Source organism: Anabas testudineus, chromosome 12, assembly GCF_900324465.2.
Source record: "Anabas testudineus chromosome 12, fAnaTes1.2, whole genome shotgun sequence".
NCBI lineage: Eukaryota > Metazoa > Chordata > Actinopteri > Anabantiformes > Anabantidae > Anabas > Anabas testudineus.
In genome coordinates, this window is record NC_046621.1 from 11,240,252 (window position 1) to 11,266,748 (window position 26,497).

General features: G+C 40.9%; 3 protein-coding genes across 5 annotated transcripts; all 3 read left to right on the plus strand.

The window, feature by feature from the left end:
- Window positions 1-202: 202 nt before the first annotated feature.
- Window positions 203-6,387, plus strand: pomt2 (protein-O-mannosyltransferase 2). The gene is given in 22 exon segments (XM_026354164.1): window positions 203-950; window positions 1,045-1,129; window positions 1,217-1,321; window positions 1,775-1,883; window positions 2,166-2,274; window positions 2,535-2,694; window positions 2,773-2,879; window positions 2,970-3,052; window positions 3,238-3,347; window positions 3,433-3,499; window positions 3,606-3,666; window positions 3,776-3,854; window positions 4,000-4,151; window positions 4,241-4,332; window positions 4,426-4,502; window positions 4,602-4,673; window positions 4,757-4,816; window positions 4,899-5,004; window positions 5,131-5,271; window positions 5,389-5,500; window positions 5,692-5,731; window positions 5,733-6,387. Coding segments are annotated over 22 exon segments (2,301 nt in total). The 5' UTR covers window positions 203-642; the 3' UTR covers window positions 5,799-6,387.
- Window positions 6,388-7,100: 713 nt separating this feature from the next.
- lin52 (lin-52 DREAM MuvB core complex component) lies at window positions 7,101-16,068 on the plus strand. The gene is made up of 6 exons (XM_026356737.1): window positions 7,101-7,155; window positions 8,258-8,332; window positions 8,428-8,465; window positions 8,599-8,665; window positions 8,793-8,876; window positions 15,718-16,068. The coding sequence occupies exons 1-6, from the start codon at window positions 7,137-7,139 to the stop codon at window positions 15,771-15,773; spliced, it is 339 nt and encodes a 112-aa protein (XP_026212522.1). The 5' UTR covers window positions 7,101-7,136; the 3' UTR covers window positions 15,774-16,068.
- A 1,049-nt stretch (window positions 16,069-17,117) lies between these two features.
- vsx2 (visual system homeobox 2) lies at window positions 17,118-25,929 on the plus strand. Of its 3 annotated transcripts, none has more exons than XM_026355855.1 (6): window positions 17,118-17,958; window positions 19,709-20,377; window positions 20,674-20,758; window positions 21,231-21,354; window positions 24,171-24,351; window positions 25,037-25,929. In XM_026355855.1, the coding sequence occupies exons 2-6, from the start codon at window positions 19,954-19,956 to the stop codon at window positions 25,414-25,416; spliced, it is 1,194 nt and encodes a 397-aa protein (XP_026211640.1). In that variant the 5' UTR covers window positions 17,118-17,958; window positions 19,709-19,953; the 3' UTR covers window positions 25,417-25,929. The 3 variants fall into 3 exon arrangements, with proteins under 3 accessions (XP_026211640.1, XP_026211642.1, XP_026211641.1); XM_026355857.1 differs by having other exon boundaries at window positions 25,100-25,929; XM_026355856.1 differs by lacking the exon at window positions 17,118-17,958 and having other exon boundaries at window positions 19,653-20,377.
- The last annotated feature ends 568 nt before the right edge of the window (window positions 25,930-26,497 follow it).

Sequence of the window (26,497 nt, forward strand, 5' to 3'; positions counted from 1 at the left end):
GCGGACAAAATGAATGTCCACTCACTGGCTCTGTTTTTCCATCAGCTTTTCCACAGAGCGTTCCTATTGGCTAACTGGGCGCCGGGAGCTGCTCCTGAAGGACTCTGGGAAATTGTGTGAACCCCGTTCACACCGCGTCCACATCACAACGCAGTGGCATACATGTCCCAGAAACCACTTCGCTCGTACGCGATGCATCCATGGGCCGAAGCTGTCATGCTGTCGTTGTGTTGTTCATGGAAATCTTCAAATAAGATTTAAAGATAGAAGTCATTTGGGGTGATAGACACCGTTAGCACTTTTTAAAGTGTATTTGTTGAGATGCAGCCAGTGGACCTGTGGGTATTTGGATAGAAAGCAGCAAGCTACGATAAGTATGTTGATGAAATAGCTCGGCTACAGTAACTAACAGTGAAGTAGGAGGTGTGACGTTCACTGTCCGTATCACCTGTTTGGTTATGAATTACTGAAACGATACCTGCGGCTCCAATATCAAATCCTGTTAATATATGTGCTAAATGTAGTTATTTGTCCCCCAGTGTACGAATGCACATCACCTAAATTCATGTTTGTGTGTGTATGATATTGAACTGACCTGGCTTGGACGTGCGTCTGGACATTTCTTACACATTTAATTTCCAAATGGCAAAGGAAGAATGTGCTCCACAGAGAAACAAATCAGGGGACACCTCAACACTGAGAAACAGGAGAACCGTTCAGCCTTCAGAGAAGATCTACCAAACCCTGTCCACTCCTGCGTCCAAGGACAACACCTGTCGAACAGCTGGGAGCGTTGCAGGAGATGACAGCCGCTCCTCCAATGGGACATCTGAGCTGTCCTCCAGAGGACGTCTCAGTGATGAGTCCCCCAGCAGAGTGCTGCTTATGTTGGTGGTGGGGCTGTCTTTCTCTACGCGCCTCTACAAGATAACAGAGCCCCCTCATGTGTGGTGAGCACTAAGGCTTCACGCGTACGTATATAGTGGACAATTTATTGTGCTTTTTTTTTTTTTTTTTACACTACATCTCATTTTGGTGTTTCAGCTGGGATGAGACGCACTTTGGAAAGATGGGGAGTTACTACATCAACAGGACCTTTTTCTTCGACGTCCATCCTCCTCTTGGAAAGGTGAGATGTCACACCAGAGATGTCCTTTTCATCTGGATGACAGTGTCGACAGGGTGATAACAGCTGATCTCCTTTACTGTTTTGCAGATGCTAATAGGTTTCGCTGGTTACATGACCGGCTATGATGGGACCTTTCCTTTCATAAAGCCAGGAGATAAATATGAGAACCACAACTACTGGGGGATGAGAGGGGTATGTGTTTTCCATACTGAACACCTGCTGATGTTTTATTAGCAGCTCATTTTTAAAGCATATATGGTGTTGAAGTAAATGGACGAGATAAACAATGCCCGATCAAAAACAAAAAAGAAAAGTCACCACATGCATTAAACTAAACAAAGAACTGAGAGCCTCCCATTGGATAATTGTTGTGTTATTTCACCCTAACTGATGCAGTGAGTAGCTTCTCGTTTCTTAAACAATCATGTCATAAGACACATCCTGTCATCGTGGCAAAGAAAACATCTAAGGAGATTGATGAAACTGGATTAAGAACTGCACAATTGAAGAAGGTCATGTAGTCTGATCTGAATGTGTGCCTTAATCAATATCAGTTTGTGTGACCTTTCTTTTCGTGCAGGTAGTGTATTAAGATATATTAAGATTAAGGCCTCTCGTGCATCTTTCCTTCCTCCTCCTCTCCAGTTTTGTGCTGTGCTGGGCTCCTTTCTCCCAATCTTTGCCTACCTCATAGTGCTGGAGTTGTCTCGGTCTCACACTGCTGCTCTCATCACTGCCACCTTGCTCATATTTGGTGAGTAATCATCTAACACCTTTCAGTTTCCTTGTTTTGCTTGAAGAAGCCCCAACATATGTTATATCTCTGGATTGAATCTGCACATATGTATTTAGAACGTGTTTTTTTGTGTGTTTTTTTTTTTTTCATTTCAATGTCTTTTGTGCTCTCTAACTAAAAACAATATTAATACATGTGAAGAGTAGATTAGTAGAAATCTGACTATAAACTCAAAGATCTAGTAGTTAACCTGTTGTAGTAAGGAGAACGCTTGTGTGCTTAATTTCACCATCCTGACAGACACTGGCTGCATCACTATTTCTCAGTACATCTTGTTGGACCCGATACTTATGTTCTTCATCATGGCAGCAGTGCTAAGCATGGTCAAGTTCAACCAGCAGAGATACAGGTAGGACACCACTGTAACTTTTTTTTTTTTAACTTGTCATATACAGTGTAGTTTTGAATTAACAAACTACTTATTTATATTAATATTTAAATAAATAAATTTTGATCTCTAACTGGGTCATCTTGTGGCACATTAATATACAGCATATTAAAGGAGAGTACTTACATAGTGCGTAATATAGTAATGTTTCTGATGACTGGAAGGTTGCTAATAAGTAGTAAATGCATGTTTGATTGTTCCTTGCTGCCTCTTGTTTTCAGGCCTTTTACTGCTCCTTGGTGTCTGTGGTTGGCCATGACTGGTGTAAATCTTGCTGGGGCTTTAGGGGTAAAGTTTGTGGGTCTGTTTGTCATCCTGCTGGTGGGGCTGAACACAGTCTGGGACCTCTGGAGACTACTGGGAGACCTAAGCCTCACACTGGTAAATAAAAAGTGCATATTTTATTGATACTGGTAACTCTAATTGTTGATGCCTAATACAGCTCACTTTATTTTCCAGGTGGACTTAGTGAAGCACTTTCTGGCTCGGATTGTCGGACTCATCCTACTTCCACTCTTCCTCTATGTTACAATATTTGCACTTCATTTTGTTGTGTTGAGCAAAAGGTGATTGCAAAATAGCCTATTACGTGTGATTACTATCACTATAAATCCTCTGCACTGTTTCTCCAGCTGTGATTGTTTCTGTTCTTGCAGTGGACCAGGAGATGGCTTCTTTAGTTCTGCCTTCCAGTCCCGTCTAATTGGGAACAACTTGCACAATGCATCCATGCCTGAGTGTAAGTCCCGAACGTGTGAATAAAACCACATGCAGCTGTGTTTACAAAAAATACTGATAAGAAAATGGAATGAGCTGGCTTCAAGAGGCTCTTTGTTATGTTCAATATTAAATTAAAAAACAGTTTTGTACTTGTTTCTTGTTTTTAATAACGTGAGGCAATACCTTGTCTTTTGTATGATTTAGATCTGGCATATGGCTCCACCATTACAGTTAAAAACCTACGAATTGCCGGAGGCTATTTGCACTCTCATTGGCATTTATACCCAGAGGGAGTGGGAGCAAGGCAGCAGCAGGTAATGTTTTAGGTTTTATTGTGAAATGTTGTAAAACATAAAGCATTTCACTTGTTTTTACACTTTTTCCTCTGTGTATTTACAGGTGACAGCCTACCTCCATAAGGACTATAACAATTTGTGGCTGGTTCACAGACAGTCTGATAATAATTGTGAGAACATATGTTGATTAACTATACAGAATTGTAGCAGAATAACGTCATCATAAAGACATAATAACGTACTATTTGATGTTCATATTGTTATATCTCTGTTAAGCTCAATCTGGACCTCCATACCTGGTTCGTCATGGTGACATCATTCGATTAGAGCACAAAGAGTAAGTATATCACCAAAGAAGTTGAATTCATCACTTAATCTCAGCTTAAATTAGAAAACATCATTCTGATCCAAATCTCATTCAGTGTTTGTTTTCTCAATACATCCAGAACATCGCGCAACCTTCATAGTCATCTCCACGAGGCCCCTCTGACCAAGAAACACTTCCAGGTTACAGGCTATGGCATTGTAAGCAAGACCCATAACATAGTACTGCACTATACATGATTATGTCATAAGATCATAACAGCTGATTCATGACATGTTGCTAAATCTGTTGGTAAAGTTGATTCATTTATGTTCACAAACATCTCCACTTTTGGCCTGTTCTAAGAATGGCACAGGAGACACCAATGACCTGTGGCAGGTGGAGGTGTGTGGAGGTCGGAAGGGTGATCTGGTCAAAGTGCTGCGCAGCAAGGTCCGCTTTCATCACCGAGCTACCGGTTGTGTGCTTTACTCTTCTGGCAAGACTCTTCCAAAGTGGTAAAACAGGTCTTCTCTGCTCTGGCCTCCTTTTTTTTTTTGTTTAATTCAAGTTTCATTATGTGCATTGACATTTTGTTTCTGTCCAGGGGCTGGGAACAGGTAGAGGTGACCTGTAGTCCTTATTTGAAGGAGACTCCTAGCTCTCAGTGGAACATTGAAGATCATATCAACTCAAAATGTAGGATAAACACATTTTTAAATACATTTCTTCTATAAATGTTGATTTCAAGTACTAAACATTATTTTATCTCTTTTATGTTTCGTCTGACAGTACCCAACATTAGCCTGTCTGTGCTGAAGCCTCATTTTCTGGAGATCCTACTAGAGTCCCACATTGTTATGATAAGGGTACAAAACAATAAAGACAAGAAAAGACATATATCCATCTGTACTTAAAGAATGTGTTTTATCAGAAATGATTAATTGCAGCTTTTAAAAACTGTTTAGGGTAACAGTGGCTTGAAACCCAAAGACAATGAGATGAACTCAAAGCCGTGGCACTGGCCAATCAACTACCAGGTACATTAATCAATTTATGGTAGAAAGTTTATTTTTAAATAATGTTATCTACAAATGTTACAACTTATTTTGTGTGTGTAAAGGGACTGAGGTTTTCAGGAGTGAATGAGACAGAGTATCGTGTTTACCTGCTGGGGAACCCTGTAAGTCTCACACTGATTTCACCATCCTGTTGTTGCTCTTAATCTTACAAATACAGATTGATGATTAAGCACTCTTCCTCAGGTGGTCTGGTGGTTGAACCTGGCCTGTTTGGGACTGTATCTCATCATGGTGGCGGTGGCTTCTATAGCCCTTCAGAGAGGTTTCTCACTGGGCCAAAAAAGAAAAGGTTTGATTTTTAAGACTGGAACAATTGCAAATGTTTTTGTGCTGACTGATCAGTTATGGCTGAAGCAGCAATAAAAAGGTTATTTAAGCGTCAAATAAATCGTATGTACTTGGCTGTGTGTTTCAGAGCATTCAGAGGTTCTTATGAAAGGAGGAGGACTGCTCCTCCTCGGGTGGCTTCTTCACTATGCACCTTTTTACACTATGGGCCGTGTCCTCTACTATCATCATTACTTCCCTGCCATGCTCTTCAGCAGCATGTTAACAGGTACCAAAACCCATAAAAACCATGAAGCAAATGTACTACATAACGTGAACAGCACTTACGGTACTTGACTTGTGTGACTCGTGTTATGCTTAAAATATTTGGTGTGTTTCCTCCTAGGAATTACATTGGATATCCTGTTGAAAAGCGCTGACCTGCTGCTCTCCAGACCATACTCTGACTGGCTTCAGGGACTCGGACAGATGATCCTTATGTCTAGTGTTCTTTACAGGTGAGCTGATTTGCAGAATGATCACTGTTAGGGGACAGTAAACAGTAGAATAAATATGTAAGGTCAGTTAAATGTCCAGTATGACAACTCTCAAAAGTAGCTGAGAGTCATTACTTCTGTGGTTTGTGATGTTTTTAAGCACTTCATTTTACTTTTATTGTAAAATATTGAATACATTGTCTGTTTGGCAGTTTCTACCTTTTCCATCCACTTTCCTATGGCATGACGGGCCCCCTTGGCACATGAGCCAGGCAGCACCATGGCTGGCCTGAAGTGGATGGACTCCTGGGAGTTCTAGTCATCTTTGCATAAATAGGCCTTTCTGATGTATAGCAACTGATATGAATACCAGGGACTCAAATCCGTTATGTGTCATGTAGACTTATGATCTTAGAGAAGGTACTGACTGTACATGTTTCTGTAATACTTGTCCAAGTATTCTTGTGTCTCATTGTTTCAAGTATTGTATTATACAAAAGCTTGATAAGACAGACTTGAAATTGTGCAATATGAAAGCCAGAGTGTTGTGGAGTATTTGAGAATAAAGATGTTGACACTAATCATCACCAAGCTGCCTTAACTCACAGCTTATCTTACATCCTGGATTGAACTAGAATGTACTGTATCTGTCAGTAATAAGCTAAAGTGCCTAAAAGGAGCTAGTGAAGGTAAATCGGAGAAGTGCTACATCTCCCTGTTTCTCACTTTTAAAGAAAATAGATTTTTTTTTTTTTTTTTACCTAGTTGCAGAAATGATTTTTATTTAGGTTTGTGTTGATCTTAGTTGCCAGTATTTTTGTATTGTATGCAGTGAATAGTGCTTTTCGAGTACTACCTACCATTTTTACTCTACCAGACTACTAATGACTCTGTGTTGTGTGCATTTCAGTGCGATCAATAAACTATGATATTCTTGTAGTCTGTGTTCACTTGAGCTCATGTCATCAATATTTCATCTTGACATTTTGTAGTTTAACCTTGGACCCTGGTTCACCCTTAAACTGCTTTAAAAAACCTTTTTATATTTTTTGTGCACTTTAAATAGGTGTGTGTTTTTATTATTTAGCTGGTTGTAAGCTACATCCTACAGCCAAGAAAACAGTGTGTGACCTCTTAATGATTTATAAAGACATTTCAAAGCATATCCCCACAGTTCTCATAAGGATAAACAATCTACCTCAATGCAAATATTGTTTATTAGGTTTAATGTGCAGCGTGTGTTATAACAAGGACTTCAATCAAGCACCAATGATTGTGTTTGCTGAGGTAACGCGTACATAGCTCATGATTGAAGAATAGAACGGCTTCCATGAAGTAGAAGTAAATATCAATGGAAAGGGTGAGAAACTATAGCTATAAAGTAAAACCATTGGAATGAGACATCAGCTAGCTTCTAAAGATGGAGCGGATTTAGCTGTTATGTAGTTTTATGTCATAATAATGCAATAAACCTGCAGCAAAAAAGTAAAGTGTAGTAGTAAAGTAAAATAGTAAAGTGTAATATTTCCCTGTGGTGGGACAGGTGTGACATTAAAATCACGCCCTCTAGAGGCACGTCTGAGAACTAAACCGCCCACGTCAACTCCGAGCACGGCCGCTGTGATTGGCTGTCGACTGTCACCTGATTATTCTGAAGATGGCGTCTCCAAATGGAGGTAAATTCTAATTCCTTACTCTGCTATGTCGTGAATAAATTGTAAATTTGACGTTATGAACCACACTAACGTCTTTACGGGTTATTTGCCGTGTTAGACGATGTGTCCAGCGACACTAGAGCACACATGTGCTGTATTTTACGCTGTTTTTACTGATGTTTCTTTCCGGTGGCTAAAGCCTGGACTAGCCCTAGTGTTGTTTGTCCAGTGTACAGGGAACCTAATAGGGAACCACACTAAAGTCAGACTGGAGGGACTGCTAGCTAAAAAATAATACTCCAGGAAACTCCTGCGGTATTTAAGACGCTTTATCTACAGTGTTTGTTGTCTATTGATGTATCATGCTCTGTTTTGAACATAGTGTTATTTATCTGCAGACGTTAAACTCCTTTAAAAACACAGTACAAACTGTAAACACTCAGTGTCATTAGGGAGTTAGCTTACAGCTGCACAGACTAATGCAGTCCTACTGATGTGGAGCTACAAAGTCTACTATCATCATTATTACTATCATATCCGTGTCAAATACAGTCATTTAAAAGGTATAATCCCAGTTACAATGTCGTAGAATAATATCTTGAAATGCCTTGTTTGGTCAGACTATAAAGTGTTTTATTTTTATTTATTAAAAGCATCTGTAATATTAAAATAGATACTGTTTATCCTGTTTATACCATATTTTTGATTCACCCTAATATATTAGTGAAAGGATTTTACTGCACTGCATTTTATTCATTTCAGACATGTTGTTAACTTTACAATTTGCAGTGAATGTGAGAATATAATTACTTATTATACTTTATTCATACATTAATTGTATTTTTACATCATCACGAAAGGGGTTTTACTTTCACTTTTTTACATTGTAAAGATAGACTATGTAATACTAATGCAATGTATTATAACCTGTTTGCTTTAGTTTGGGCTGTGAAACTGAAAGTAAGGCCCTGTTTATTTGTGTACCCCAGTTTAGCCATGAGAAAGATAAGTAATATGTTAAGATAAAACACATTATTTTCCACGTTTGTTGTTCATTGCAACTTAAAACACATACTACTTCTGGTGCTATAAAAACACAACACCCCTTTTTGTGTGTTAACAGGGGATGACTTTGAAACCTCTTTGCTGAGTTTTGAGAAGTTGGACCGAGCGTCACCAGACCTGTGGCCAGAGCAGTGTAAGTTTACATTATATCTACTCTTGACTATTTAGTCACTATATATTTTGTTTTATCTTGTTTTGGTGTTTATTATCCTATAATCTGTCACACAGTGCCTGGAGTTGCAGAATTTGCTGCATCATGTAAAAATGTGAGTTAGATTCACTGTAACTGATTTACAAACTGGATAATTAAACACACCTGACATACTGTAATAGATAAGCCCCATGTATAAATCTTTCCTGAGCCAGCTACTGATACCTTTGTTGTGTCTTGCACTACAGCCCATCACAAATTCACCCCCCAAGTGGATGGCTGAACTAGAGAGTGAGGACATTGAAATGTTGAAAGGTAAAATTAGAAACAGTAGAAATGTGCTTTATTGAATAATTTACTGTGCACCAGTAACAGCTGGTGAAACCTTTACAAAACCTTACAAAAAAGAGCTTTGATTATCAGCCATGTTATTGTTCTGTAGAGCTGGGTAGTCTGACCATAGCCAACCTGATGGAGAAGGTCAAAGGACTTCAGAACCTCGCTTACCAGCTGGGCTTAGAGGAGTGTAAGTACATGAAAAGCACAAACAGTACTATGGACAGTTTAAGTAGTACTTGTAAAAGGTGCCTTGGTATTAAGATGTGTTGTTTGTTGCCATTTCTAACTGAAAAAAAAAGAGAGACAGTTGTTAAACTTATGATTTGAGTTCGTCATTTCGCCTCTAGATGGTGCTCATACCCTTTCTGCATGTAGCCGGTGGATTTCACAGCATCCTTGTGTGTTTTCACATTGAAAACCTAAACAGGTTGACTGCACGGTTCGTCATGCATGGTTTTATCCAAAAGCACAATAGATATGTAAAAATAAGAATTTAGCTATCCAGAATTAATTCTTCATTCCTGTCAAACAATAAATAATTTGGCCTTGAGGTCTTAAAATAATGAATTTATGTCAGTCTTGTCAAAGTGGAAAAAGAAACAAGGACGTGCCTGCAGAACAATGTAGAACTAGTTCCCAAGCATTTGCTGGATGCAAAATCTAGTTTTTAATCCATTCTCCAGTGCCTCCATTGTCATAATCCTTGTAGAGTGTGGATTAGAGAGACGTGGCTAAGTGCTCATATTTTCATAAGAGAAAATGGGTATTTATTTTTGTAGTAAAAAGAAGCACACAAACATTAAATAATTGTGGTATAGCACTCTTTTTACCAGGATTGTATACATAAATGAAAATGTGTGAGTCTGCTAAATTCAACCTGTAAAGAGCTGAGCCGGCTGCTTTGTTATAAAGACAGCAGGTAAATATGAATCTAATTGTATCAATGAAAAAATAATTATAATTACATACACAAGAAGTTGGAAATGTATTTATTTGAAAAAGTGTCAAATCTTTTTACATCTGTAAATGCAAAGAGGCATGTAATCTGGCTGGTATGAAGATGTTAGCTGTCATAGGTGCAGGACTGAAGACTTTGCAATCATGTCATGTACCTCAGATGATGGGACACAATGATGGTTATTATTGGTGTCAGAGCAGCCCAGTAATGGGTGCCTGTTTAATGTTCTCGGGTTTAATTTTCTCCTTTTCCTGGCTGTCAGGGGATGCCTTGTAAATCTTAGCTACTTTTTCATCATGTTTGTGCACTCTTCACTACCCGTAAACGAGACTCTGCAGAAGCATGGCCGAGAGGACAGGATTTACAGGATTTACTGCTCCTCCCCTTCAACATGTGGAGCATTAAAGAGGGAGCTGGTTAATGGGCAAAGCACAATCAAGCAGCCAAAAACTCTCCCACCCTTCAGCACTGAGAGAGCCAGACATTATTACAACAACACACTTTACCTTCGTATATCTAGAATGTAATTAAGTAGAACTAGTGTTGGCTACTGCCTTTTTTTGCACATTGAGCACTGTGCACATATTGCTATGTACTTATGTATTTCACATTTGTATTAACATGAATGCAAAGGAGTATGCAATACAGTCCCACCAGCATCCTCAATAATGGCTGTGTGCCACTGGCCCAGTCCAATCCCAGAGGGGTTTGACGCGTGCCTCTTCCTCAGGCCCCAGCTGTTACTCCGCCCCATGATGAATGCCCCTGTCTTGGGCCAGTGAGTGTGGGCATCAAGCCCCTATTCTCTGGGGAAAGCTGAGGACTCTGATAAGTGCTGTTATTGGAGGTAATTGAAAACTGAGTGTTCCTATGGGATGAACTAGAGGGCCTCTGCTGCTGAGAGAGAGTCGGTTATTTTTTTGTATTTGATGTTCCTGGTTGCTATAATACTAAAGCCTAAAATCTCCACTTGTAGGAAAAGGAATTTCATTGAGATTTCTAAGAGTTCAAGTGACCCATGGTCTTTGTTGGACTGATTCCCAGTCAGTGAGTTAATTGAAAACCATGTGCTCCTAAAAACAGTATCAGACATCTTATAGTAAAACGATACGCCCACAAAAGCATTTTTGCATATTACATTAATCAATGTTTGCTCGATAGGAAAAAACAACATCATTCAGTGTATTGTGGGTGTACGACGACCTGTTGTCTCCTGTGTAGTACCTCAGAGCTCCTCCGCTCCACTGTGATGCCACCTCACTTAGACCCAAGCTGACCCCTGTTGCGTCTGCCTGTGTGAAGGTGAGACTGAAGGTCGACTTACCCTGACAGCTTCTAATGGGACCACATTCACCACCACCTCCTCCTCACCCTCAGGATCAATCTCGGGCCTATTAGAAGCATGCTGCTGCTGAATATGATTGCATTCACCAGGCCTCACTGGTGCTAATGTGCCTCCATCAATCCATCAGGGCGGGCTGACCGCGGGGTGGGCGGTTATGAAGTGCCTGAGCTGACAGGTGCTGAATGAGGAAGAGGGGATGCTTCCCCACCTCCACCGCCACAGTCCTTCCTTTTCCTCTTTCCTCTACTACTCCACTGTGTGTGTCTTTTCACCTCTCTCTTGTGGCACCTTTCCTGTGAAGAAAGAAATAACTAATGTGAAAAATAGTTTAAAAGATTCAGTAACACCACACACTGTGTTATTTGTCTCAAATTGGTTGCTGTAGAGAAAAATTGGATGTGTTAAATTATACAAGTAATTATAAAGTTTAAGTTAGAAATATGCAACAGGGGGACATGAGACAGCTGTATCTGGTAGAGCCGGTCCATACTTTAAACAGGATCTGTGTTGTAGCTGTGTGAAAGAGGAGGGAGGCAGTACCCAACTCACACACTCACACACTGCTCCTCAGTTCTGCCTGCTGCCTCTCTGAACATATCAGAAATGACACCTCATTTCCATAAAGGCATTAGGAATTCATTGGATTTTCTTTCCCAGCTAATCATAGTGCGGGTGTAAAACCTTTTAGGCTTTTTAATGAATGATTTTTGACTGATTGCCTATTAATAAGGACACCTCTTGAACAGGCATAGGCTGGGGCTGGGGTTTTGAGGTGCAGATGTGTTTGTTTTGGTGTGTGAATGTATGTGTGTGTCAGCCAGGCGAAAATGCATTGGAGAAGGAGGAGGGGTGTGCGCGCTTGGTTGGGACATAAAGAGGAACCAGTGGCTCCCCTGGGAAATCACAGCTCGTGTCTGCATCTTAAATATCCCTGTGAAGTATCAATAAGTGGGTAATTGAATTTTGAACACAAACATGAGCGTCAGGTGTATGTGTTGCAAGGCGGGGGTGTTATGGGGGTGCGCTTTTTCCTTGCTTGTGTGTTTGTGTGTATGTCATCTCTGCTGTGTGTTCCTAGTCCCCTGGGAGAAAGGTGGTGAAAATGGATGTTAAACCCATTAAATAAAGCTTGCAGCCCGTAATAGCTGAGCAACACCCAGAGATGGGCACTGAGGGTCAAATAAGTCCTCTTAACTCTTAATGAAAGAGATTTGGGGCAGATAGGGCTGGGGTGCAGGACTTCAGTTAACCCAGGTGGTCATCTGTATTTGCAAAAACAGACATCCAGTGACTCACCAGGAGCGTGCCACTGAGAGAGGTGGGCAGGAGTGAGGGTCGCAGGGGGGCGAAGTGATGATTACTCTCATTTAATACACAGGGGACTTGTGGTGGGGGCTGGGAGTGAGCAGTGACAATGACACCAGGATCACTCATTGTAAATGGGGGGAAAAGTAAGATGTTACACCACCCTGTTTCCTTTGCATTTTCATTCAAACCACATGGGATTTACCAAATGAAAATGATTTGCCAGGTTAGAGCAGAAAATTGCACACACCTCTAACACACCCCGAAGCCTTCGGTTTTTGCTGTTTAATTGTGGAAAAGGGGCAAAAATTTTCAATGATCTTGTCACATATTTCTGCTGTTTGCAGATATAGGTCAATCTCCATTGTTGCAATGTACTTTAGCAGCAGTAATCAGGCCAAAATCTACATCGACAGGATTACTGGGCTGGTGTGAGCACTGGGGGTACAGGAACCTTCAGCAGCTATCTGCTCCTCACTCTACCAGCATGTCCATATTCTACATTTACAGGTTGTGTCTGTATACGTATGACTGCAAATCCTTTCAGATTCCTCCGGAAGGTGGTAAAGTACTGAAAAAAATGTATTAAATACAGTACAATGTGGCTTTGTTATGGTAGAGTGATGGAAACTCAGACTAGAACATGTTATTATGGGACTGGATGATAATTAGATAGCAATCAACAGGGCATCGAGATGGCCCACAGAATCCATAAGGTGTCATTTAATATGGATGGCAGTCGTAACAAGATGCTGATTAACTTAGTGCAAAATTAATAATTGACCTTTCTAATCAACTAAACAAATCTCTAAGTCCCTCTAATCAGTATTGATCTCCCCTTGTATGACAAAGCTGTGTGTGTGTGTGTGCTTTTAAGGCTTTCTATCCTTACCTGTTTACGTACAGTATGTCTTACAAAAGGTGTTACTGCTGTGTTGTTTTTTTTTTACATAAAATAACTTATGTAGAAAAACTAACTAAAGAATAGATAAAAGTAATTATTAATTTTTATTATAAAAAGAGATCCATTGAAACAAAACATGTCAATGTGGACGTTTTTGTTACAGTATGACAGCAACATGGTTTTAGGCAGGGTTGGTAGAATGGTTGGTTAAGCTTAACTCACCTCTGTGTCTAAGCCTGCTGTTTGGATTTTGTCACTAACACAACAGTCCTCTTTAAATTTAGTCACTTTGTCATTTCTTTTTTTGGGGGGGAGGGCAAAAAAAGGACAACCATTATAAATTGTGCACTGGTGTTTAATGGGGTCTTTAATGTGATGATATCACTGTTATGAGTGCTGGGAGGCTGAACTGAACCATAATTAATTAGACAGTCAGCGAGGTGAGGGGTCTCAGGAGGAGTGGCAAGCCATCCTTGATCTGTAACAGGCAGGGCTCATCAAGAGATGGAGAAAAGCATAACAAGAAATGGAGAAGTGACACCTTAGAAATCAAAAATATGAACCTCTATCCTTTACTGCTCCTACCGTAAATGCTTGTGACAAGAGAGTGACATCAACATACTTGCGATCTTAGGGTCATCTCAATGTAATTGCTTTGCCTCACCTAATTCTGATGGCTTCATCTCAGTCTAAGCACCCTGTGCATGTCCAGGGCTCCCCTGATGACTTTGTTTAGGATGATTTGAAGAGACAGAGAAGTGCAAAATGAATCCATCCCAATTCAATTAGCATCGTTTTGAACCTAATGACGGGCACCTCTAGGTGATGTGGCCCTCATGCCCAGATGCACCACTCTCATTCCACACTGAGCGACTCGTCTAAATTACTAACTGCCCCGGCTTTTTCATTAGCCGCCGTGGGCTGGAGAGGCGGGGCCCCTCACACCAGCACACAGGCAGAAAGCAGCCAGTTAAAACCCTGATCACATTCTTATAGGCATTGTGAAGGTGGAGGATTTTTTTCTTAATACCCATTGGAAATCCATCCTCACTCGGCTTCTCTGTGGTCTTATATTTCTGTGATGTACAAGGTTAGTTAGAAGCCAAAAAAAGTCACTGAAGTGATTCCAGCTTTACAGCTCATAAAAACTGTAGTGGAGCTGAGAGCCTGATCCTCTTCTTATTTGTAACAAAGACTAATTACTTTATCTGCACCGCACCTCTCTGGGGTTTATGAGGTTGCTGCAGCTTGGTCCCTGCAGTCTCCATAGTGACATGAGGGTTTGTCTTCCACAGAAAAGCCTCAGAAATGATGGCTTTCCCAGTGAAGACCAGCTTCACAAAGGGCCTTCAGCTGATACAATTCTGTCAGGACTTTCTGTAGCACAGAGTGAACACGTTTGTACAAACCCTAGTTCACTGGATCCCATGCAAACATGTTCAATATGTAAACAAGGAATTACCTCCTTAGCTAACTGGTATGTGTACCCAAGTTAAAAATTGTACCAACTTATTTGCATCACAGGTGTCATTACAGTTCCATAGTCAGTTATGTAACTGTGTAGTATAGTTATTTTTGCTTTTAATAAAGGGCTTCTAAAGAAAAAGTCATCATGACATCATGATATTTTATTATACAAAATCTGAAGTACTTCATCAAGTAATGTCCAATCTTAAGCATCAGCATGCTGCAGAGACAAAATACCAAAAACTGAACTAAAAATGTGAATTTATAACCCCAAAAGCCAATTTTCTCTAATGTTTTAATTTTAATATTTTTAAGTTGGAAGGGATATAATTATTGGAATTTTGATGAAATTAGCAATGATATTAAATACAAATAAAAAGGTTACAAATAAACATTTGTGAAGAATATGTTCTGTATTATCTGTCTCCTTAAACATCTCATGACCACTCAGACTTGTCTTGCGACCCCTTTAGGGAATCTCAGCCCACGGCTTTGTTATTTTATTGTTTAGTCTATAATTAATCCTTAGCTGAATATTGCCCTCTCTTGCCTTAAAATGTATTAGCTTCCCTCTTATTTGGCCTGTCATCTGTCAAGTGATTTATACATGGACATATTCCACTGTCACAAGTTGAGGTTAAAAGACACATTTTGTTTTAATTCTCTCTCATCTTGGAGAATTGCATAAACACATGCTTTGAAGTGTGTAAAAGGTCTGAGAGCTTGTATCTCACTACAGCAATCAGGCAAATCACAAGCCTCTTTGGTAGCTACGCCTCAATTTTATTGGGTTTTCCATGTACAGACTGAGCAGATGTTGGTATAAATTACCTCTCAGTGTCAGACTGCAGATATTAAATACATGCTTTGCATTGCTAAACCACAGTTCTGAAGTGGTTAGAGCTGTAGGTAAACGTGTGAGAGACTGACAACTTATCTTAGCTGCAATGTGTTGGCCTCTCGCCATCATATTAAAAACCGTCTCTTAATCTGTGCAATAATAATCGTATGATCTTGAATATGTGTTGTTGTGTCTTCCTGTTTTTCAGCAAGGGAAATGACCAGGGGAAAGTTCCTGAACATCCTGGAGAGGCCCAAGAAGTGACAACTAGTTTGTTTTTGTTTTGTTTCAAGCAACAGGATATTTTTGATTTCCAGGTAAATCTGAAAACATGTTCAGACTTTGACAGGCTCAAAGACTTTGCATTGGTCTTGTCTCCCAGCTCCACAGTGCCCCTGTTCTCCTTTAGATAAATGTCTTTTCCTTTTACGAAAACTTCAAATGATATATTAGTTCTTACTGAATTTCACTGGAGACCTGCTTTGATGAAATGTTCTCTATTTATTCTTATTTCTATTTTAAACATGATTTACATTTTTGCAGTTTGAGAGGTTGTATAATAAACTTTTAAAGTGAAAGTCAAGTCTTCTTGAATTTAACGTGTGAGACTCTAACTTGGAATAACTTGATGCTTTTCATCCTCTGTCTGTGGACCTGTAGGCAGCTCGGATGTGAGAGTGCTTTCACGGCTACCAGGCCATGTTTTCCATTTAATGAGCATTGGAATCAGGGTCCCCGACACAAAACATTGCGTAAAAATAATATTGCTCATTGTCATCGCCGTTAATGAGAGTTGACATAATTACTAGGACCATTTCTTTTCTAATTAGCACACTTCATCGTTGTCGGAGCTAGCGGCCAGGCAAAAAAAGAATCAGACAGGCATGCTGAATGGGAAACAAAAAGAAGTCCATCCGCCATAATTAGGTAAGACAATGGCTCGGACTGTTCTCGGCTGGAGATGTCGCTGAGGCTCTGGCCGCTCACTCCCAACAAGTTACACTTCTCCCCAGGCCGCTAATAAGCCCCTAATTGTCTTTCCGATTCACACGGACAGAGGCCGCCCCTCCCTCAGCGGCTTCACCCCCTGCCTCTCACACGGACCTCGGTTCACCCCTCCGAAAAATATGGATTATTTCTCCTGCGAGTCTCAGGAATAGTGTCCTGGAACAGGGAGGGATGTTGTTGTTGTCAGGATGATGGGTCCAGAAAGCGCATTTAGTCATAGCTGCAAATAGTGTGTGTGTGTGTGTGTGTGTGTGACCCAGAGAGAAATAGACAGTGTGGGAAATGACATAACGTGGACTAACACATAGACAGATGCATGTGGATTAGAATGAGCAAAGTGCTACTGATGTAAAACACAAAGTCTTGATGATGCTAAGAATGAGAGAAAGTGTGAAAGTCCTGAGCTGTAATAAGTTGTTGACCTGGCAACAGAACTATTTACTTATTAATGATCATTAGTAAATTTATTTATTATTCATTTAGGCGCTTTATGGGAAAGTATATCCAACCTTTAGTAGTTCACTCTAAATAGCTTCATAATTACACTGATTACATGTTTCTGTGCAAAACCCTAACAAGCCCAACACAGAAGCTGTTTCACCAGAAGCTGGTGGTCGCCCACAATACAGACCCCACTGTCAGTGGAGCAGTTTCCGCATGAAATGCTGTCATTTTAGGTTTCTGTAACCATTACATAGCCCACTGGAGGTGACCCATGTTCCACCTGTTGATGCTGACTGATGTGCATTGATCAGGCTGCTGAGCGTTGACGTGAGAAGCGACCTGGCATCCTCAATACGCTGCAGTCACTGGCGGCCGCCTGCCGCCCTGCAGCCACACAACCTCTTCAAGGAGCGGGTCGGATTAACCCCGCAGAGTTAGTCATCCATATGGGAAAAGACAGAGTTGACAAAAAAAATAAATAAATAAAATCCCAGCACTCACATCCGACCATCCAGCCGCAGTGCGTTGCCTTGACCTCACGTAGCCTCTGTGCCCCGACAAACGTCAATCCGATGAGCCCCGAGTCCTTAAATTAGCTGTCAATTAGTGCACATTAATCAACTCCTCGCCTAATTAAGCAATGCCGACGGGCAGCTACCAAACATGCCATTGTGGAGGAGCCATGAGAAAGCTGCGGTGCTTGCAAACCCTTGTCCTGGGAGAGGTGGGGTGAGGTGGATGGCACCACATCACGCCCTGTAAGTGCTTTAGTGAAGCAGAGGCTCTAGCTGTGCTTTAGTTTTTCCCCCTGACTCTGCATGTGTGCTGTCATCAAGTTGCACTGCAGCCTGTTTTAGCACCGAGGGTCGCAGCTTGATTCAGCAGAGTAGAGACTGACTCTCACCAGCTCTTTATTCTTATTTTGCAGTGGACACGTGTTATTGTTATAGTCTGTGGAGGAGTTTCACATCCCAGCAGGAAGCATCACTGCTCACCTGTGAGTCTGAGCCTGTGGACATATGTGGAAGGTTTGAGGATGCTTGTTTGTAATTAAGCCTAGTTAACAGGCGGATGGAGGACGCAGAGAAAGGATGGGTTTGTAATGAGAGGAGGGGGGCAGATAAACAACAACAAAAAAAAAAAATTTCCAACAGCTGTTTGCTTTTTAATCTGCAGCCGTCAGATCCTGCATGTCTTTGATGGGCAACCCAATCTACACGAATGACTGAACTAAATCTTGCCTTAATCTAGAGCCTTATTAGGCAGCCCCTCTCTTCTACATGTAAATCAGCACGCAGCCATTTTCACAGGAGATGGATTATTAGAAGCTGTACTGAGTGGGGAAAGTGATGCACCATCAACAAACATAAAGAGCCGCTATAGATTGCAGCAGGAGTGATGATGGAGTGAGAGGAGGGCAGTGACTTGCCTGTAATTGACGGGTCATCCTGACTCACACCTTCCATGTTAATAAATGACTTGATCCCAACAGGCTGATGTGCCATTAACATATCCTAATAACATTGATTTCTTCATTAATAGAATTTCCACTAAATAGGCCCTAATTACTTTCAACTGGCCAACCACTAATTGCAACAGCAATATTTTTCTCCTCCTTAATCAGCAGCTCATTGCGCACTGTTTGATAGAAAATATGACTTTGCAAGCACTAAGTTCATATAGCTCAGTGCTGTTTCACTCGTCTTTTGCATTATTGTCTTTAACCTTTAACAAAACCAAGAGGACTGGACCCCTTTGGTCTGCTGAACAAGTCCCATAATAAAAATACCATGCTCCTGTGCAATGTTTAAATTTTTTTCTGCAGTCAAGACACAAAATAAGCTAATTAATACATATAATAATAATAATAATAATAATAATAATAATAATAATAATAATAATAATAATAATAATAATAAATACACAATTTAAATGTGTTTATTTAGATAATTTATTTGTATTTATTATTTAACATAAGGGCTAATAAAACACATCAGTCGATTATGTATTCTTCCTCTTGTGGCCCATACCTACTTTGTATCATTTCCCATTTCCTCGGAGGAGATGCCCTCTGTGATTTAATCTGCTCTGTAGTCTGTACTCTGCTGCTGCTGCTGCTGCTGCTGCTGTGGGATTAGCGCCGAGCAGGACCGTGCAGCAGAGAGAGGGTCCACGTCGTCCAGCTGTCGTTTTTTTTTTTTTTTTTTTGGGGAGGGCCTTTGATTTGCGTGTGATGAGTTTCCCAAAGCATCTGGAGATCAATTATCCACTCATGTGAGCCAGTTGTTGGGCAGAGAGATCATAGGTGTGTGTGTGTGTGTGTGTGTGTGTGTGTGTGTGTGTGTGTGTGTGTGTGTGTGTGAACCTTTCAGCGAGTAGTAATACATACTGATTTATTCTGTGAGATTGAGGTCTTTTTTCTAAAGATGCTGCATTTCAAAGGTAAGACGTGTGAAATAGACCCTTTAATTCCTTCCTAACGAAAAGGAGTCTGTGCTGCAATTAAAAACTATATCTGCATTAGTCTGTTACGACTTGAGGATAAGATTATTTCTCACAGCGCGTCTACACAGCTAATATTTTAGTTGTATTTTTCTAATCTAACAAAATCCAGGATTCAAGGTTCATTCTCATTCTATTTTCTTTTTTTTTTATTTGGCCTGCATCCTGCAGCCTTGAAGACAAGACATTTCGTTCCCCCCCCTTTATTTCTGTAGCTTGAATCTCTTCATCGTTTCTTCATATAGTCCTCGGGAAAAATGCAGATATGTATCGGAGAGGGCGTCGATTGCGTCCATGATCCACAGGAATCCAGAATCCTTGCAGCTGATTGGCTGCTGGCTCCTGCCTCTTGTTGGGATGGACCTGTTGGATAAAAGGACCATTTTCTAAAGGACTCTTGTGTGTTGAACAGAGGATCATGCACTGGGGACCAGCTCGTAAGACGCAATAATACGAAAAAAGGCCTTTCAAGTAGCATCGAAGACACATTATGACGGGGAAACAATGCGCAGTGCTGTCGGAAAGTTTAAATTTATCGGAGAAAACCGCTCTGGGCGCAAACGGAGGGAGTGACCGCCATCAGCCGAAGAGCAGCGCGACCCACCCGCCGCCCAGGTGCACCGGCTTTGGCATCCAGGAGATACTGGGGCTGAATAAGGAACCGTCCGCGGCCCCGAGAAGCCAGCTAGGGTCGCTGCCGCCTGGGGCTCACCTGATCGCTGCCAGGTCCGTGCTGGGCCCCGCCGGCGTGGGTGTGGGCGTCGGGATGGGATTAATTGGCCCTGGTGGAATTCCTTCGTTTTACAGCCAGCCAGCGTTTTTGGAGACGGTGCTTTCGGACGCGCACGATGTTCACCTGCAGCCGCACAGCAGGTCCGCAGGCCCGCTGGACACCAGCCAGTCTGCAAGTTCAGGTGATCTGCACACACTTTATTATTAATGATAAATATATTCCAATCCCTGCAACAAAAAATATGTTATCTGTTAATGCATTATTATCATTAGTAGTAGTAGTAGTAGTAGTAGTAGTAGTAATAATAGTAGTAGTATTGTGTCAGGTGTGTGGGTTTAAATGAGTGAATTAGAGGCTGATGGTAGAGTGTGGTATAAATAAGTGTTGCTAATGTTTAACAGTTTGCATTCATTCTCACAGCTGAATAATGTTTCTATGGCCTCCATGAACTTTCATGCTCACCTTTTTAAACTCCAGACTCTGAGGATTTGTCTTCAAATGAACGAAAACTCTCTAAATCGACAGTAAGCCAGAGCAAGAAACGCAAGAAAAGGCGCCACCGGTTAGTACATATTTCTGATGATAAGGAAAATACACAATATTTCTAGAAATTATACATTAAATTAATATGATTTCATACAGAGCAGTCACACAATGTGTCTTTTATTCTGATAAAATTCATCAGCAATTGTTCTGTTTTTTTCTTTTTAATTATTATTATTATTATTATTATGATACTGATAAGGAACTAATAAACCTGTTGATAAAGATGTGCACACTGGCAGCAGGTTTGTTTTTATTTTCTGCCTTTATTGACATCCAGAAACTTTGTACTTGATCGGATTCAGTTTGCTCAATTTTCACACCATTAAATAATAAAACAAACTTCTAGAAATTGGCTTTTATTTAATCGGAATTTGTCTTCCGCGTTGATTGGCACAGACTTTAATTTGAAGCAATAAATTATTTCTGCAGGACTCATTATGTTATTCTTTACATGTCCAAATATCTCAAATGAAATCCCGTTTCCACAGGACAATATTCACCTCATATCAGCTGGAGGAGCTGGAAAAGGCCTTTAATGAAGCGCACTACCCGGATGTTTATGCTCGAGAGATGCTGGCCATGAAAACAGAGCTACCCGAGGACAGGATACAGGTAACACACACAGACACAGCTTCAGCCTCCTCTGTTTTTTATTATCTGATTAACAGTGGTTATAACGATTCCGTATTTTGAATCGAAGCTAGTTTGATTATAGATTATTCTGCTGCCTGATTTATTTTTTCTTTTTTTTTGCGTTTGATAATTTTCATTGACACATGTGTATGTTTACATGTATGTTATTTTCATTATAACCAGCCTGAATTAATTTATTTATGGTTTACTGTAATGTTATGAATTAATGAATACAAGATACTAGATTGTAGTTACAGCATATAGAAAGTCTTTTAGTTTTTTTTTTTTTTTTGTACAAATGCCATAAGTTGAAGAAATAGAGTTTTATATTCAATAAAACTCTATTTGGTGTAATAGCAAAAAACAAAAACAAAAAACAAAAACAAAAAACCAAAAAAAAAAACAAAAACAAAAAACAAAAAAACAAACATAGCCTAACAAAGTAAAATATATTTTTAGAAAGGTAAAACAGCATCTTTTCATCATAGCCATGCTCTCTGAAATGATTTCAGCAAAATAAATATTTAAAAACATTTATATAATAATATTTATAACCAACATCTGTCTAATTAAATGCAAATAAACACACTTATACAGTATCCTTAAGGAAGTGGCTCTTGAACAGCTGTATTAGTGTAGCTGTATGGTCTTTGCAGAACATATATAGATCAAGTATCACATTAAGTCTTAAGTTACAGCCCTGATGAATTTGTATTAATAACAGGACTGTTTGCCTCACGAGTCGGCACCTGTAAGAGCAGATGTCGTCTCGTCATCCTTCACTTTTCCATCAGCTCCAACAACCTGCTGGACTAAGTGGGCTCAGGCCTCCAGCTGCCCCCTCACTGCTGCCGTAAATCGATCAGTGCTGCCCCTCCCCCCCCCCCCCCCCCACCCCTCCATCCCCACCTCCTCCCTCCCGTCTCAACAAACACCGCTCTCCTCCAGCAGCCTCGCCAGGACAGATAATCTCTCATCAGGCGCAGTTGGATGTGAAACAATTTGTTCTCGGAGAAGGAGCCACTAACGACCTAATCAAGCTATCAAGGCGGAAGAAGATTGCAGTGTGACCTGGGCCATCCATCTGCCGCGGAGCCTTTTAATCTCATTCTCATTACGGGCCTGCTGTAGTGCCGCGAATAAATAATAAAAAAAATAAATAAAGAAAGAACCCGGAGCCTGCTCCCATCCTAAATAAAATGAACAGCCCGTTTTCTCATTGAGTGTAATTAGTTAAATCAGACGAGCTCTGGAGGCTGCTGCTGCTGCTGGAGAGGCGCAGGGAGTTCAAATGAAATAACTACATTGAATTTATTAGCACGGGTCAATAGCGCCGCTCCCCAGAGTCCCGGTAGTTTAATTTCCCGTGATATTTGCCCGCCTGCCCACCATCGATTGGGCCTGAAATTAACTTATTTTTCAATCATCCTCGGTGTGCCCCAGGGTCGCTCCTCCTTTAGTTTCCACACTGACTTCTTCTGAGGGGTGGAGGAGCAATTTCTCATTTAAAAAAATAAAAAACAGTATCTTGTATGAAATAAGGGTTATCATCAGAATTACCAGTGGAAAAAAAAGCTTGAAAACCGTTTGATGGTTTTTCGATTTAATACCCACCTCCGTGGGCCCCTCTTCGTCTCTCAGAGCCATCAGAGGTGTCTAACTGCTGGAGAGTGTTTAACAGTCCTGAGTCGAGCTCTGCGATCAATTTGGCTCCAGTCTGAGCTGACAGATAGCCCGCGGAGCATCAAGCAGTTGGTGGTTGTCGCCAAGTGAAGTGTCTTGATGTGTCAAAGCATCTATAACGCAGGTCCAGAGAGCTGGAGATGAGCTCCGACAGCAGCCAGAGATCCTTCACACCTGTTGGCAGCAGGTTTATGGGAAATCAATGGACTGAATCCAAATAGTCGGTGTCTGAAGTTACTTTGAGTCACACTAGGGATTCATAATCAGGTCATATTTAAAAAAAAAAAAAAAGATGCAGAACAAAAATACATAAATGGATTAGACTGTCTTAAGGATCTTTAGATTTTTCTGTTTGAACTAATCACTTCACTGGTGGTTAATAAATCATCCTGCGATTTCCCCTTTCCACAACACTACAGTCACTTAGAGGCAATTAATCAGCTCTGGGGTTGCCAGGTTGTGAAAATCCCTCATCCTCTCTAATGGTGCAGGCTTTGCACTGTCTAATACTGCATTACTGCATATTTACAGTTATAAATGTCTTTAAGTCAGCAGGATATCTATAAAATCTCAGGATTTAAGAATTTTAGAAAGATAAGCACCACCTTAATTCATTATCCCAACATGGCAACAAACAATATAGACTTACTGGTAGCTTAAAATTAATTAAAATTGATTAATAATAATAATAGTAAATAATTTATTCATCTCTAATAAAGCTCAAGCCTCTTCAGGGCACCAACTGTACCGTGTTGCACATTAGCTGCCAAAGCAACCCTGACTAATTAATCCTATAATCAAAGAGCCTTTGAAGTCAAAACAATCACCAATCCCAGGCATCTCTGCTGTCTCCCAATTTATTGGAAATTCATTCAGTACTTTCTCTGCCACACCTGACAAAGGTTATTAGGACCATAAATCTCCTACAGTTCTATCTAGACCGTCTGCAGGATTACTGACAGTGACAGGGTGATCATTACAGCTCAATAAAAAATCCTGACATGATGCTAACATTCACAGGTTTTCCCCCTTTTGCAATGCAGCTTCACATTTGAGGGTGAGTGTGATGGTGTTGTCATTAGTAATCGTGGAATTTGCTCCTGCTCTAACAGGTGTGGTTTCAGAACCGCAGAGCCAAGTGGAGGAAAAGGGAGAAGTGCTGGGGCCGCAGCACGGTCATGGCTGAGTATGGCCTGTATGGCGCCATGGTGAGGCATTCAATTCCCCTGCCCGAGTCCATCCTCAAATCTGCCAAGGATGGCATTATGGAGTCCTGTGCACCCTGGCTGCTTGGTGAGGCTGTTTTTTTTTTTTACTGCTTCTCCTCCACTCATCTTAGTACCATTGTCTCGTCATTAACTGCTCAGAGAGCATCATCAGTATTGTTTGTGCCGTTGTTTGAAAGTGAATACTGTGTAATTATAATATCTACAACATGGGAGTGTTACCTCATAGTGGTAACTGACTGATACTGAGACAGACAGTACTGTGCAAAGGTCTTAGGCCAACATCAGATCTGTTCATAGCAATGCTGTGATGACCGTGTATATTTATTTCACAGTTTTTACAGTAGAACAACTAGAAGCACAAAGACTTGTATTGTGCTTATCTGATTAAGCTTCTTCGGACCATAGAAGGATGCTGAACTATGTCCTTACTGGACTTCTTCAAGTCTCTCAATGAAGATTTTGACAAGTCTTCCACTCCTTCTAGATGTATTCTAAGATAGAGACTAAGAAATAAATATATCAATGCTAATAATCACATTGCCATAACAACAAATCACATGGTGGCCCAAGACTTTTGTACTGTTTGTACAGTCAATAATATTAAGGTATGGCATGACACATTTAAGAAGAGATATTTGCTAAATAGAAATCAACATGGCCAAGTTCATCTTCTCCCCTGGTCATGCATTACCATTGTCCATTTGAACATTATATTCTAAACCAGAACTATTTTTGCTTGCTGTTTTCAGTCCAAGATGGCTTACCAATCACCAGACGCTATTCTAAATCTGAATACCCGCAACTCTTTGCAGGGATGCACAAAAAGTCCATGGAGGCAGCAGCTCCCCCGCCAACAGGAAAGTGCGAAGCGCCCCAGCAGCCGAGCTCTCAGAGGGCAGAAGACGCCGATGTGGAGGAGAAGAGGTCAGAAGGCAAGTCCACCATTTCTAAAGAGGAACTGAGAGAGAACAGCATCGCTGCACTCAGGGCCAAGGCACAGGAGCACAGTGCCAAAGTGCTGGGGACGGTTTCTCATGACAGACTGCTGGAGGACAAACAGGAGAGACAGGTAGCTGAGGAGAAAGCCACTGATCCCCTGAGTCCAGCAGAGGAGGAGAAAAGTCCATAGAGACTGAGGATTGTTCACTAGTCTCATGAGTGAATGCAGTGGCCTGGCTGCCTTCAGCATGTGTACGGACGTACCCGGCATCACTCTCTCCTGCCGGTTTTCATCCTCCACTGACATCTGCGATCTGGTCTCCACCTGGACTTCATCTGGCCGCCACTGTTTTTTGCTGCTACACAGAAGACGCGAATGCACTTTTCCTGACTTACTTCCAAACTTTACAGTTGTTGTTGCTCATGCGTATTGGACGAGATTTCGAGCGAGTGAGGCTGGAGTGTAAATACGGATGTACATAGAGAGCCAGATGAGTAAAAGTTTATCCATACAGTTCTAATAAATCAGATAGGACCACCAACGGCCAGTGAGCAGCGAGTGTTGCTTGTACGGCTAATAAATGGTGACATTTGAAAAAAGAACCATCCCACTGACAGTTAATGTTGTCCTATATTACGCTGTATATATTTGATATATTAATCTCTCTCTCTAAGGCACAGTTTTAAAGATGTTTTCTTGTAGTCTTAAAATGTTTGTGTTTTCATTTTCAAGTGTGTAGCCTATAACGCAAAATAGAAAGCACAAAATAGAAATCACCCTTTATTAAATATGACTTTTTGGTGTCTATTTATTCCAATTTCCTTTCAGACAAATGGTTTCAACCTGTAGCCAGTGACTGCATTGTCAAAGTGTTGCTTTAACTCTTCACTGGTATGAAGTTGGCCCTGTTGTCGGAGTAGCTACTTGCTGTCACTTGATGCTCTGCTGGCTGGGCTCATTAGGAGACGGTCCCTGACTGCATGCTTGGTTTAGTCCCCTTATAATCCGTCGCAGTTGAGAGCCTTCAATTTCAGATTAAACTAGGGGGCCGGTGCTTTTGGGACGACAGGAAGAGTGTCAGCCCCCCTCCAAGGCAGGATGACCTCAGTCTGATGTCAAATCACTCAGATGCTACTAACAGCCCACGCTCAAGCTGCTCCGTCCTCTTATCTGAATACTTAGCCAAAGTTTAACAGCTTTATTTGTTGACGATCTTTATTCTTCCCCAGGCTGTTCTTAAAACTTTGTTTCAGGCCACTTGAACTCAGCT

Excerpts from the sequence above, each read along its gene's own strand:
- vsx2 (XM_026355855.1), top strand. The coding sequence starts at position 19,954 with ATGACGGGGAAACAATGCGCAGTGCTGTCGGAAAGTTTAAATTTATCG. Across the intron at positions 20,378-20,673 it reads CAGCCAGTCTGCAAGTTCAG|ACTCTGAGGATTTGTCTTCA; the intron begins GTGATCTGCACA and ends TTTAAACTCCAG. Across the intron at positions 21,355-24,170 it reads TACCCGAGGACAGGATACAG|GTGTGGTTTCAGAACCGCAG; the intron begins GTAACACACACA and ends CTGCTCTAACAG.
- lin52 (XM_026356737.1), top strand. Across the intron at positions 8,333-8,427 it reads AGACCTGTGGCCAGAGCAGT|TGCCTGGAGTTGCAGAATTT; the intron begins GTAAGTTTACAT and ends TCTGTCACACAG. Across the intron at positions 8,877-15,717 it reads CCAGCTGGGCTTAGAGGAGT|CAAGGGAAATGACCAGGGGA; the intron begins GTAAGTACATGA and ends CCTGTTTTTCAG.